This window comes from Chanos chanos, chromosome 13, assembly GCF_902362185.1.
Source record: "Chanos chanos chromosome 13, fChaCha1.1, whole genome shotgun sequence".
NCBI lineage: Eukaryota > Metazoa > Chordata > Actinopteri > Gonorynchiformes > Chanidae > Chanos > Chanos chanos.
This window is the reverse complement of record NC_044507.1, coordinates 5037169-5052757: the sequence shown is the minus strand read 5'-3', so window position 1 is coordinate 5052757 and position 15589 is coordinate 5037169. Positions and strand designations below refer to the sequence as shown.

General features: G+C 39.0%; 2 protein-coding genes across 2 annotated transcripts; both read left to right on the top strand.

The window, feature by feature from the left end:
* The first annotated feature begins 3083 nt into the window (after window positions 1-3083).
* Window positions 3084-5291, top strand: LOC115826660 (uncharacterized). Its single transcript, XM_030790542.1, has one exon. It carries the CDS (start codon window positions 3084-3086, stop codon window positions 5289-5291), a length of 2208 nt encoding a protein of 735 aa, XP_030646402.1.
* Window positions 5292-9887: 4596 nt separating this feature from the next.
* Window positions 9888-11942, top strand: LOC115826659 (uncharacterized). The gene has a single exon (XM_030790541.1). The coding sequence runs from the start codon at window positions 9888-9890 to the stop codon at window positions 11940-11942; it is 2055 nt and encodes a 684-aa protein (XP_030646401.1).
* The last annotated feature ends 3647 nt before the right edge of the window (window positions 11943-15589 follow it).

The window sequence follows — 15589 nt, the reverse complement described above, 5'->3', positions numbered from 1 at the left end:
GAAGTTTGGCCTAAAAGATGATTCCCTGAAACGAGCTTGTTTCCACCCCCCTCTGCTCCAACCATTCAGAGTTCAGCGTTGCTGATCTACTGATTACTGGTCTGATCAGTTCCATCATTCAATCATGGTTTGCACCTAGTTCTGTTAAGTCAGTCTGTTTTCCTGTGTGTATAAATATTCTCTGTTCTGTGGCTGTTTCTTTGTGTGAAATTGACACTGGTGATTTTATTACTTGCCGAACCTCTAAGTTTTAAGAACCCTTCTAGTTTTGAGACCGGTAATCCTGCCTTGTGTCCTGAAACCTTGCCATCTTGTTGTGTTTCCTATGCCTGTTGTGCTGTGAGCTTTATATCATCCTGTTTTGAATGGTTTAAATAAACCTTAAAGTTGATCTGCAAAGGCATCGAGTCTCACCTTGATTTTGTGACATTACCTTACCATTGCCTAGAAGAGCTGATTAACACTGGAAGTGTGAGGCCCTGTAGATGTGACTGTGGTGATTTTTAAGAGACTCTTGTGGGCTTTGAAAGAGGGTGAAACAGGACTTTAGATTTGTTAAAGGTAATCCAGATCTATATGATCTGGATCCCTCGTCTGTCCAGAGTGGGTGTGGAGAGAAGGGGCTCACAGTGAGGTTGTTGGTTGATTTGACATGCTTCACAGGCACGCACACGCTGTCTTATTTGGTTAAACAATCCTGGCCACAAAACGGTTTGCTGAGCGCATGCTCCACATTTTGTGATACCCTGGTGCCCTTAATGAATCTGCTTTAGGACTCTCCCATGCAAATACTGTGGTATGACTGATTGTTGGCCTTTCAGCAGAGGGTGGCCAACAAGGTGAAAGTCCACATTTTCTTGCCCAAAGGGTTTCACATCTGGTTCAACCTCACGTTTCTCAGGCCAGCCATTAAGGCGGTATTTGATGACAGGCCGGCATGTCTCGTCTGCATTGCCAACTTGCTGAAGGTACATTTTTGAAGCTGGTAACGTAGCCTGTATGGTATCAAGAAAGACTGCAATGTCCCTTTCTATCTGAATTTCTTTTTCAATGGTGTATGTGAACCTCAGCAAACGTAGACTGAATCTCAATATCCGTGGCGGCGGCCCATTAAGCCCCCTGGAGCCCAACAGTAGAAGCAGAGGCTTGTGGTCTGTCCAAGGTGTAAACTTCAGACCAAGCAGGTAAGAGGAGAGACTTTCACATGCCCACGTAGCAGCTAATGCTTCTTTTTCTTTTTGTGCGTAACATTTCTCTGTCTCAGTAAGGCTCTGGGAGATATATGTACTGGGCTGCCATGTATCGTCTGCTTGGTTTTGCATGAGGACAGCCCCGAGGCCGTATGAAGATGCATCCACAGCTACTCCTGTATCAGCGGTGGGGAAGTACTGTGCCAAAACTTGCCCAAAACTTACTGTGCTCATTACTTCTTCTGTTTAATTTTCCCATTATGTCCCATATACATCTCAGTAATCTGTTCCAGGACACAAAGGACTAAAGCTTCAGGAGAGAAAGACCTGTGTCTAGGTCATTTTCCTTTGCTTTGACCTTTTGACAAAAACTGAGGTCTGTAGCCAAAATCGTGTATCAGATCAGACCAAATATGTTTAAATCCTAATGGATCTTTTTTTTTTGTCCTCACATATTCCTCAGAAGATTAGTAAAGTGATGTTTATCATCGTTTTAATTTCAACAAAGATCATGCATTTTCTCATTGTCAGGAAAAACACAATTTTAACCGTAGTCAAATGTGTGTGCCTTGGGTCTCTTTTCTCTTTGGGTCCTTACACATCCATTGGATATTTGGTCCACATAGGCATATAATTTTATGTCCTTATTTTTTGTGTTGCTATGTGTTTGCACATGTTTCCATATATGTCATCATTACAGAGCTACTCTAAACAGTATTAGGCATCTTCCGTGACACCACTGCATTTAGACCATTCTTAACTGCACGTTACATATGCATTATGGTCCAAAAAACAGTTTGTTTACTTAAATGGAAAAACACAGTCAGGTTCTTCAGAAGAATGATTTGTTTTTTCAAGCTGAGATAAACAGCATGCATCCAAGAATATTTATTTTTTCAGAAAAATTCTTTAGAAAGAATTTCTTTTTTAGAATTATTTAGAAGTATTACTTGAGTCCTTTCATTTTTGCTGACATAAGACTCAGATAGCGTACAAAAGGACTGAACTGAGAAGGGATGGAACAGCTCTCCTGAGATACCCTGAGAATTCACTTCACCATCCAGTCTAAGAGACTCTACTCATCATCTGAGGTAAAACTTTCTCACTGTTAGGTATTCATGCTTTCTAAACTCTATCTGAAAAGTTTGTAGGTAAATAATAACTTTTGTGCACATGAAAATTAATTGATCTTGTAATGTTTTTCTTGAACACAGCTACATTTGAATAATGACATGATTTATCCTTCATCATCACTGTCAGACAAACATAAAAACATGATGATACAAAACACAGGGATATTTGATCATTTTTAAAATTAAACATCAAAACCTTACATCTTATGCTTTAGAAGGCACATAACTTTAAAAAAAATATGGTCACAGTAAATGAAATTTGTTTGCCTCTCTGAAAATAAGGTGATTGTATTACAATCCTGAATATATTGTTAGTTTCCATGCTAAACAAGTATAATTTATGTTGTCTTCTATACCCTTTATGGGAGTTTTGCTTGTCCTTGAAAATCTTGCGATTAGTTAATGTCAAGATGTAAAGACATAAAAGTTACATATCAGTGAAGTTTCCACAGCTGGTTTATCTTGTAACAGCGATAAGACCTAAGTAAGGACAGTAGTAACTTGTCAAGCCTCAATAAGATCATCAACGTTAAACATGGCCATGTTTGGTATTCAAAATCAGCTGAAATGTATTTCAGTTTTTGAAACTGGAAGATTTTTGCGTGATTTATATCATCCAGGACCAAGCTGAATAATAAATAAATGGAATAAACATGCCTTCATTTTTTTTTAATCACTGGCCTTAATAAGACGTGTCGTTTTTCAGTGGATCAAATTTATTTTATTCATCTAACTGAATTCTTCCCACTTTAGGTTAAGAATGCAGCAAGTGGTGAAAACAGTTCAGAGCTTCAGTAAAGCATCAGATTGCAGAGATGACACCCAACTGATAATGAAGCCATACGCAAACTGGGAGAGCTATATAACACCAGCACCCCTCTCCATTGCCATACTGGGAGAATTGGTCTACATCTCTTCTGGAGACGATTTCTCCATAAACAAAAATCCACCAAAGGATGGTTTCAAATTCATTAGGTATCCGGAGTCGTTCCGTGCCTGTCTCATGCAGGTGTGCAATGCTGGATGGAGGGCTTTTAATGAAGCTCACAAAAACATGGATCAGATTCGCCTTTACACTATACAAGTCCCTGAGTACATCAAGACGTCTGTGTCAATTCTTCTCCAGGACAATGATGAAATTGTTGAAGCCCTTCTCCCGGGTCAACTTCAAAACATTGAAACCGTCGCAGATGAATGCTTACGACTGGCTACTCTGACTGAAAACCAGTTCATGGTGGTTATTGATTTGATCCAGGAGCTCTTGGAGGCAAGCATAAATGCCAGACAAAGCTATGAGGAGGAAACTGAAGAAATCAAGAAGCGTTTAGAGGCAGAAAAATTGCGTGAGGAGGCATCTAGGAAAGCCACTGAAAGGGCCAATAAAGCATTGGAGCAACTTAAAACGCAGCTGTCTGAAGTTGAAGCTACTTACAAAACAGCCATGGACTCCCTGCCTGGTGTATGGGGACAATTTGGGATGAACCTGGCTGAAACTGTCAAAGACACAACAACATCCCTTGTCAGTGGCTTTGTCAAAGTATCTACTCAGGGGCTGGTGCCAGTGGTTATTGAAAAGACCGTAGGTACTATTGTAAAAATTGTTAAAACAGTCTCAGACCGTGGAAACCCTGACCCTAACCTTATGCCAAAAGACGATAAGAGTGAAGAAGTAATTTCAGAGGATGGCAGCAAGAACAATCCATTTTCTTCCAATAGGATTTATTCCAATTCTAGCACATTCTTGTGTTTGAGTTCACAAATGAGGGTTTTTGTGGATGACAGTAAAATAAAGTGGTCTGAAGTGTATGATCAGAAGACTGAGTCTGCCAAGGGGCCTGATTTCCTGAAGAAAATGTTTGAGGAAAGAAAAGCCAAAATAACCGAAGAAGAAGAATGTGACCCTAAAGAAGAAGCCCTGCAGATCTGTGACAAGGCCATTTCTATTTGCTCTGAACTGGCCAAATATGGTCGTGAGGGAAAGTGTGAGGATTCTAAGATGAAAGAGCTGGTCCAGGCCATCCAAGATCTAAATGATTCTGCGCTGCTTTTTGACTCCAAGAGCAAGGCCTTCACAAATAGTCCAGCTTTCACTGTTCAACCACCACACCTGAGCAAAATGCAGAGAAACAGTGAGGGCAATGAGACCCTGGCTGACTACAATGTCAGGATCGCTCGCTACCGCATAGAGCAGAGCAAAGCTCAACTGGACAGAGTGACAAAAATGTATCAGCAGAGTGAAGAATATTACGAAAAGAACGAAAAGGAGCTTAATGAAATCTTGGTCACCATGCAGAGTCTCTGTCACAAAGAAATAGACTTCAACAAAAAGATCGAAATTCTGGTCAAGGGGATGGATGCCATGGGCAAAGTGAAGGAACAGTGGGAGAAAATAGTGTGTCTGTTCCAGATGGTCTCAAACATTATAAAGACCACCCTCAACACGTCTCTGAACAATTTTGTGAATAAAGTAAGCAAAGTAGCGAGACTTAACACGAGGTACACATCATCAATGTTCCTAAAAGACACAATTTATACCAATGCCTTTCAAGCCTCCAACTACGCTGCTCTCGTCAACATGATCTCTACGACCTATGTTGAAGTGTCTGAGCAGTACCTGATGGAAAGAGTAAGTGCCCTTGGCAGACTGATGACCATGGATGCTAAACAGCATAACTTGGAATCAGAGCGCAGGAAGTTGGAGAATGCTTGCAAGGAAGCAATGGAAGGCATCACACAGCTTGTCCGGAAGCACAAGACCGATTTTGAGAGCAAGTCTCAGGAACGAGTCAACAAGATCAAGGGAGCATTGGATGCAGTGATGCCTCCAGCAGCAGCTGGAGAAGAGGAGAAAATAAAGAAGTTGGTGGAGGATGGATTTAAGAAGACATGGGAAAAGAAGAATTCATTGGAACCGACAGAAGTTGGATTCAAGGGAGTGACACAGACAGATTTAGATCAGTTTTCCTAAAGGTGAATTAATGCTGCATCATGACAGCGGACACAAGGCAGTTCCTCTTCTGAGTCATGTCTTGCTATGGTTTTAAGGATTAGGATGACATCACCGATTGCTATAATCACTTATCTTTCCTGATGCTTTTAGCATTGCTTAATACTAGCTTTTCCATCCCAATTACAATTAACATACTATACTCTGTCCGCTTTTCTACAAATTCTCACAGAGATCAAGATTTTTACAAAGTAATCTTAAGAATCTTGCCCTCAACAAATCTCATCAAGGCTATTTTAATTAACCATTGGCACTTGTATTTTCATTTTTGTGGTAACAAACACACACACACACACACACACAAAGATATTTACAGGGAATCAAAGACATTTAAAACCTTCATATAGATGCAGTTATACCAATTGTTTAAAAGTTTTCTGTATCTCCTTCAGAATATGGTCTTGTGGAACTTGAATTGATTTCTTTCTTTTTGCTTTGATGTGATTTTTAACTGTTACTAACAAACTGTTTTTGTTTGTTTTTTTCTGAACAATTTGCAGTAACGCATTAGTTTGCTTTGCCTATTAACAATAAACATGAAATTTAGCATCCAAACTTCTTTTTGTTGATTAATCTTTACTTATCCCACTGACAAGAGTTTCAGAGGAAAAAAGAACACCGTTTTCACAACAAAATACATTTTATATTAATGAGAAAAAACTCACACACTGCATTGCCTCCAATATTGAATGGGATGCCTGTTCATTGCATTTGATACACAGAGGTTTCATCTACAAACTCATCATCTATATTTGTCCAGATTTTTAAATTGAAAACTACATATTCATCCTTTGCTGTCTATCTGCACACATATCTGAGTGACAAAAATGATTCATCGCTCACATTATTTCTCCCCTCTCCTGGGATCACAAGTACCAGGTGAAGTGTTTTCTTTCATTGACTTGATCCATGTGAGTACCCCTTGATCTGTGTGACGGAAAACTCACGCCCTCATAAGTGATCTTGAAAAAGTCAGTCAAAGGACCTTTAATTACCTTTGCCATTAATAGAGCATCTTGTCTCGTCCACAAAGTATGACTTACCCCTGAGAGGTACCCTTCAGTGCATAATATTTAATGAATGCTGAACTACCAACATGACCTTAGTACAACCCATCTTCATTCATGACTATATATAGCTATTTCACATTCTTCTTATTCCAGTGACTGGAGTTTCACAGTGAGAGGTGAAGGTGAGATTTGCTTATAAGATTTAAGGTCTCCAAAAATCAAATGACAACAATTTCTTTACTATCATAGGCTTATTGGGGTTACTTTGGGAAGAAAAGAAATCCTTTTTCAAAAAAATCAATAACTTTATGTGAATGAGAGAAATCTTACACACTACACTGCCTTCTAGACTAAACAGAACAGCTGTGTGTTCATTGCATTCATTATCCATAGGTTCATCTTTAAAAAGCAATATTCATGTTTGCTCACATTCATATAAGACCAGTTATATATTCAACAATTACTGTTCATCTGTCCAGGTACTTGTGCGGCAGTGAAAACAGACAGGGACAGCTGGCCAGTCTCATTGTTTCTCCCCTCTCCAGGAACCACCAGGGCGCATGACCTGGATGCTTGTTTGATGTTATTCGCTTGACATAGTTTTACTTCTGTTGGGCATTTGATGAAGTAAGAAGAACACAACCAAAGCCCCTTTTCCCCGTGAAAAGGCATGTGCGAGCAATAACATTCAGAGAATCATTTATTTTTATAGCCACCAGTACACATTGCATGATACTGTGTTGCTTCTAGACAGAGTTTTCATAAGACATTGAGGGCTGAGGGACTGAAAATCCATCGTGCATTTATTAGGCTCTTTTTAATTATTATTATTATTATTATTATTATTTTTTACTTTTTGTCATACATATGTTTTTTTTACCCATAAGGTATCTATCCGTATATATTACACCAAATTATCTATCTGTCTATCTAGATAGATAGATCTGTATATATTTGCAGCTTTGGATTTACCACTACTGACATTTCTTTTATCTCTGTCAACAACCATTATCACCTTTATGATCAATCCAATCACAAAATCATAATGTTAAAAGACATGTTCTCTTACAAAGTTACTGTGCAAACTCTACAGAGCAAAAAATAGTTCATCAAAATATTTTTGATTCAAAATCACTTCAACCACGTATTATAATTACTATTAAAGATTCTAGAAAAAAATCTGTGTGTCCATCTATGAGTTGTCAGTCTGCATTTAGATGGAGGAAATTGATTGTACAACCTGAATAAGAGATTCATCACACATGGTACCCCTGACATCAAGATATTTCGCTATTATGGGACTACTGGCAGGAAGCAGAGAGACACTTTGAAACCCATCTAATAAACATAAACATAATATAAACATGATATGTTTCTCATATTGTGCATAGTTTCTTTTCATTTAAGAACCTGAAAATTCAAACATGTTATGAAACTATTGAAACTAATCATTGATAAATTGCTGGAGTCCTTATACTCTGTTATAGATTTATGGGTATAATTAGTAACAACATATTTTGGGTATATGGGAAAGTATAACTGAATATCATTATGATATTTACAACTACAAGTGTATATATTTAACTTGCTCATTGTGTTGTCAGAAATGTGTATTTCACCCAGGAATGGTCATCTAGTTTTTTGGAATATATTTTTCTCATTATAAACAAAAAAATGCTAACACAGTGATACTTAGAAAAGTATCCCTTATGTCTATTGATTCACTTATTCATTTAATTTTAGTTTATCTAATTACTAAGTATGTATATATACAAAATATCTAGATATAAATTGGATGAGGTGACTTGACGCATGTGCAGATGACCAGCTTTTATTTAACAAAGGGCAGGCCCGGAAACAGGCACACAAACCAGAAACACATCAGGATAAACACAGGATTCAAAATAACTCTTGGACTCAAACAGGTACATCAGGGTGAGGTCATACAAGACCATGACCTCGCAAAGGAAACTGAGAAAAACTGGTGATATTTATACGAACAGAAAAGCTGGATTTACAAAAACAGGTGTAATCCATGATTGAGTAAGTAACTGATTAAACAAAGAAAAACAGAACTCAAAATGACCAATAGAGGGAGGGAGTGAGAACCTGGGCATCACAACAGTATATATGCAGAAGTTTGCTGCATAGCATCCTACTAGCATATTTCACATGTATATTCCATGGTATCCCATTATCACATTTTATACATGTACAAAATAGTGTCATGGTATATACCAAGTATCTACCTATAAAAAACTCTCTCGTGTTTAGGGTTGGAATGAAGATTCTCCTTTTTGTTTTTAAAGCTTTTGTTTGAAATATTTTATTACCCTCTGCATGAGCCTAATAAATGGATCTCTGTGTAGAAATTGTCAGAAGACAGACAGAAAGCTAGATAGATAAATACACTCGAAAAGAGGAAGCAGAGGTTCTCTGGAAGAGCATGTTGTTTTCTGTCTTTCCTTTTTAGTTAGTTTCCAAGGTATTCCATGAGGAAGTAAGCATTACTGAGCATTTTTCAGAATGATGATTCAACATTTCAAAATCACCAAGTGCACAAGCAGTTGATGACCAAGTTTAGCCTTGTTGTGCTGACATAAGACTAAGGGGATGTATAAAAGTGATAGATTGTAGTGGGACAGGATATTCTGCTAGAGCTCCTCAAGGGTTACAGGACTCTCTGCAACCAACAAGAAAACGATACGTAACACCGTTTCAGGTACCTTTCATTTTAGCTTTTCCCTTTGTCAGTTTATTTGTTCTGTTTGTATTTTTGCATGGTTCAGACAAGCTTTTCTCATTATTTTCACGCTTGGTGACACGCAGTGTAGTGTAGCTTTGCTAAATGCGTTAAAGATCATTTAGTTCATTACAAACTGATACTTTACCATAATTTGTTGAAAGAATTTGAAGGCTTCTTAATGATATCTTCAATTTTTTTCGAACATTATATGTTTATTTAAATATATAGATTAGATACACAGAAAGTAGTTTGTTGTCTGTACAAATATGGAGATGAAATCTTAAGTGTTTCTAATCAGTGTTTCATTGCAATGTGTTCTCCAGTGTCCAGGTCTAAACCTTGGGGTCATGATGTAGCAGTCATAATTCACATTGTTTTTAGCAACTTCTGCTTAAGTGGTAATTCAGTACAGTTCAGTTTGGCTTTACTTGTTTATTTGTCTTGGCCATTTGTTCTGCCTGATTTTGGTCACCAGGTACTACCATGAGTGTAGAGCTAAGGAATCCGGGTCAACAGCTAAGGAATCTGGGTCAAAAAAACCCAGAATAACAAAACAAACAAAAAAAACAAACAAACAAACAAAAAAAAAACCCCAAGGGCTTTAGCTTCACAAACTGTCAATTTGTTTACATTATCAGAACACTGAAAATCTGAAAATGCAGCCATCTTCATCAGCTCAGAGTAAATTCTGGATCACTAAAATCACCTGAATTATGGGCTGTTGTTTTGAAACAGTCAAATATCAAATATTGTAGGGTGAATATTTATGAATCTCTTGTTGTTTGTTTCTCAGCTTAAACCATGGCGCTAGCAACCCCCTCCAATGTTGCTCAGTCAAACCTATCCGCCTGCAAAGATGATACTAATCTGCGGGCTAAGTGGGAGGTGTACTTATCACCAGCACCCCTCTCCATTGCTGTACTTGGAGAACTGGTCTATGTCTCCTCTTCAGATGATTTTTCCATAAACAAAAATCCACCAAAGGATGGCTTTAAATTCATTAGGTATCCAGAGTCGTTCCGCGCCTGCCTCATGCAAGTGTGCAATGCTGGATGGAGGGCTTTCAATGAAGCTCACAAAAACATGGATCAGATTCGCCTTTACACCCTGCAAGTTCCTGAACACATAAAAACCTGTATGGAACTCACTGTTCAGGATGATGATGAGCTTGTGCAGGAATTTCTGCCTGATGAACTTAGGCAAATTGACCATATTGTAACCGAGTGCTCACAACTGGCTACATCTACCGAAAGCAAGTTTGACAATGTCATCAAGTTGATTGGGGAGCTGCTGGAGGCATGCGTTAATGCAAAGCAAGGCCATGATGCTGAGCTTGAAGATGTTAAAAAACAGATGGAGGAGGCAAAACTTAAAGAGCAATCAGCCAGGGAAGCAAGCAAAAGGGCTGATGAGGCTTTCAAGAAAATGGATGAGAGGCTAGCCGAGGCTGAAAAATCCTACAAGGAGTCAATTGACAAGTTGCCAAATGGATGGGAGCTTTTTGGTATGCAACTGGTCAACAGTATATCTGAAGCATCAATATCTGTTGCCAGTGGGATTGCCCAAATGATGCTCGTGATAAATAATTTTCGACATATTCCTACTGGTACCACGACAGCTGGCACAACCCCCTCCACAGACTCAAAGGTAATTGCTGTCAGTGCTGAGACTGCAGAACCTGCCAAGGATGACACTACCACTGAACTGCTTGCATCAATTAATATCCTCTCACAGTCACACACATTACTGTTGTTATGTGGAAAACTCAAAGAGTTTTTGGATGCAGATCAAATACAGTGGTCAAAGGTATACGATCAAAAAAGTAGTTCAGTAAAATCTGATTTCTTGAGGAAAATCTTTGCCGAAATCAAAGATAAAACAGTCAAGGAGCAAGAATGTCAGTCTAAAGTAGATGCTCTGAAGATCTGTGACAAAGGCATTGACATTTGCACTAACATGGCTAAATATGCCCCTGAAGGAAAAACTGAGGACGCCAAGATAAAAGAGCTGGTTAAGGATATCAATGATTTAAATGACTCAGCTCTGGCTTTTGACTATAATAACAAGATCTTCTCCAATCGCCCAGATTCTGCTGTATCACCGCCACATTTCAGCCAAATTCAAAAAAATTCAGAAGGAGATGGTCCAGTCGGAAGATACATAGCAACTGCCCAATTTAATGTTGAGCAGAGGAAGGCTGAAGTGAGCAGGCTGACACAAATGTATGAGAAGAGTTTGGAAAACATGGAGAAGAAAAAGCAGGAGCTCACAGACATCCTGATCATGATCCAGAATCTCGGGACTAAGGAGATAGACTTCAACACCAAGATCAAAATTCTGATTAAAGGACTGGAAGCCATGGGGAGAGTGAAGGAGCAGTGGCAGAAAACTGCGTGTTTCTTTCAGATGGTTTCAAACATTGTGAAGACCACCCTCAGCACCACCATGGCTGCCTTTAAGTTGACCGTTGAAAAGGCTACATCCAAAGGAAAGACATACACCAAAAGCAAGTACGTGAAAGACAAAATCTATTTAAGGGCCGTCACTGCCTCCAACTGCACCAATCTGGTGAGCATGATCTCTACCACCTACACACAGGTATCTGAGGAATACCTAATGCCCTGCATCAGTACTTTGGGAAGACTGATGACTATGGATCCCAATGGAAACAGCTTCAGGACTGACTATGAAAATTTACAGCAGTCCTGTCAGAAGGCAGAAGAAGGTCTCATTAATCTTGCCAGAAAGAACAAGGTCGACTTTGAAAGTCAATGTCAGGCAGCAGCAACTGAACTAAAGGAGATTATGGAAGAGAAGCGGGCCGTACAATCAGGGGATACAGTGGAAAAGATGTAGAGGTCAGACATAAGAAGCAAAGAAAACAGAAGATGAAGAAAACGTCTAAGATCTGAGCTAAGGAGATGGAAAGGCTTGCTAGACTCCAACTGAATTCATTCACTACTTTAAGGAACTGATGAAATTAGTGAAACAAAATAATGGAATTAATGAAAATCACAGTTGTTTCCCTAATTTTCAGCTTTTAACTACTGTTGCATTTGCTGTAGTCATACCAATAATCTCAGCTGTAATTTTACAATCACACACTTCAAAACTGTAGATTCTCATGCTTTAAATGCTGATTTGATGTATTTTACAATCTTTCACCTAGCAATACCCTACATTCTGGCAGATTTTAAATGATTTGATGATATTTCATTTTCTTTCTCTGTCTCTCCTTTTCTGTACCTACAAATTTCAGCTAAACAATTTTTTTGCTTCAATAACTAATAAACATGCAATTCTGCATTAAATGTGTGGGTTTTTTTCTTAATATATATTACTCTCTGTAATAGTATTAGGCTATTAGTCACTTTAATGAGGACAACAATGTCATAATTTGCAAAATGCATCCCCCTTGTTAACCTGCTATCCCCCTATATACTCTATAGAGTAGGGTCAGTGACCATTAGGCCATCCCCACTGTTGGTCATTGGTCCATCCCCCCTTTTAAAATAACAAAACACCTACTGAGTACATTCACTCACTCATTATCTAAGCTGCTTATCCTAATTAGGATTGTGAGGGGTCCTGGAGCCAGTGGGCAAAAGGCGGGGAAACACCCTAGACAGGTTTCCAGTCCATCGCAGGGCAGACACATAGACTCACACCTATGGGCAATGTAGTATCTCCAATTCGCCTGACTTACATGTTTTTGGACATGCAAATGCCATACAGAAAGGACCAGCCCTTTTTGATCACTACCTCATGTACAGAGAGTATAGTGTGACATTGACAGTCACACTGAGAAGCAAAGAAAAAAAAAATCTCCCTCAGAGGTCTCCATCTGTCACATATTGATCTGTGCTGCAATTTCTGACATGGAAGAACAAAAAAATAATTCCAGAGTGAACTGTGAAACACATACAGGTAAATATGCTCTGATTCAAATGCTTTGCTTTAGAAAGTTCCTTTCTGCAAGCTTCCACATGTATTTTTCTTTTCCCTTACACTTTTGGAGAACAGAGACTAAATAAATCAATATTTGTCTGAACTGAGAGGACATCTGTGATTAGAGTGCCAACATTATTACAATATTTGGTCTAAATGATACAGAGCGCTGATGATAAAACGATTGACACTCTCTAGAGTCAGCATCCACCCCCCCCCCTCCCCCATACTGGACACAGGTTCAGCGTTAGATCACTTTGGTCACAATCCACAAGTTAAAAACATTATACATCTGGAAACGTACAAGGCTGTTTGAAAAGCAACTTAAACGAAACACCTGTTACACCAAACTGCTGCAGGTGACTAAATTCCATCATGAAACAGCTCTAATATAATAGTTACTTTGAAGATGGTGACAGTAACTTCAGGTTTATTTGAGTCATAACAAATGTTAATATTTGCTAAACCTATGTAAATTCTTGAAGAGTATAAAGCACATGTTGGTATATGAACATAGATTACACAGCAACATTTACAAGACGCACAGAGATTACAAAAAATGTCATTTAAAATGACAACTGAAATTCCGTCATTGGGTTTGGTCATTCCAAGTTTTTGCGGAAATGAGATGGGTTTTGTTTTTCTGATTGTTCCAGTTTTTAAAGTTTATTGGAAATCCTCAGCTCCTTGTTTCAACAGTCAGAAACCTGGACAGGTCCAACCCTACTGGGCATGGGTGGAGCAAAAAAAAAAAGAAGAGGTACACCTCTACTCCAAAGCTACTGAGCTACTGAGCTCGTGGGTCAGATTGTCACGCTGAAGTTTCGGAAAAAATGCTGGTCCATACTGATGCAATGGCATCAAGAGATTACTGCAGAGGGGACATTGACACAATCATGCTGTGAACAGTCAGTTCCATTTCATCCAAAGGATAAATGATATGTGAGACTTCACCTAGGCCAAGAAAACATTTCCCATACCATTACACCACTGCACTGGCACTGTCACCGTCACCACAGACTCATGCTGCTGAGGTCAGCTCCTGATTCTACCATCAGCATGACATGGCAGAAACCAGTATATGTTGGATGAAGCAATGTTTCTTTCTGCAGATGTCTTAGTATGCTCACCGAGACCATTTCTGTTCTAGTTTTAAGCTTAGTGGAGCGCAGTGTTGTTATCTGCTGCTTTAGTCTGTTTGTGACGAGGACTGCTCAGCTGTATGCTCTGAGATGGTCTGTCTGTACACCTCTGCAGTGATGTGACTACTTGTATGTGAACCACACATTGACTTGAGCAATTCCTGCCCTTCTTCTGTGGCCTCTCTCATCAGCAAACTGTTTTCACCTACAGGACTGCTGCTGAATGGATGTTTTTGTGTTTGTCAGTAAACTCTGGAGGCTACAACACATGAAATGCCCGGGACGTCAATCATATCTGACATCCTGGAGCCAGTGTATGCTTGGCACTGATGATCATACCTCACAGCTGTTTAGGTAACTTTTTTTTAAAACTAATTCTAACATTTTGCTGAACAGTAACTGGCCTATTCAAAGCTTCTCTACCCCCTCTTGTGACATAGCAAGCCACAGACATGTGTCCGACCATCTGTAGTATTGATCTGTTTTTGTGAATGGGGTGGTGTAATAAAGTAATAAAGTGGTTACAGAAAATATAAACTGGAAAAAGCATGTGACACAGACACACATGCACACGCACACACACACACACACACACACACACACACACACACACACACACATACACACACACACACAAACAGAGGGAGAGCGTAAGAAAAACAGAAAAGTAGTGGAGTCTCACGAGTGTGTCTGTGTTGTTGCACACGGTGTGTGTGTGTGTGTGTGTGTGTGTGTGTGTGTGTGTGTGTGTGCGTGTGTGTGTGCGCATAGTGCCTGTATGTGAGAGAAAGCAAGAGGAAGAGAGACAGAGAAAAAGTTAGAGAGATACAGGATGTTTAAATTTTGTGTTGTGGCTTTTATGTTGTTTGCCTCCCACATTTTGAATGTGCCCAGAGTGTGAGCTTCCTGTACCCAGACTACCAGACTGCACCGCTTATTCAACAGAAACAACCAGACTGCATTTTACTGCAACAGCCTGCAACGAATCTCCGACAGGGCACTTCAAAACCAACGACTCGCCGAGCATGCGAACACAAACATAAACACACTCCCATACAGATTCTCACTCCATTTTTGGTCTTTTCCTTTCCTTTCTATGAGAAAATCATGGTGGGATTTTCTCTCTAATTTTGTCATAAGGTGTTTCTCTGCTGTTCCTTCAGGCTTTCGCTACATGTCATTTTGTATGAAAGATTGCTGTGTGATGTGATGTCACATATTATGCTTTCCCAAAATACACATAAAAAGGTACAGTATTTGTTAAAGTATGACCAATTTGTTATATTTGTACTCAGGACTACCTCACATGTACTGTATTGTATTGTACAGGATATTAAAATGACGTTTTGTATTTAAAATGCTCCTTTAAAAAGTTTTCTAAGTCAAAAAAACTCAAACATAGTCACATATAAA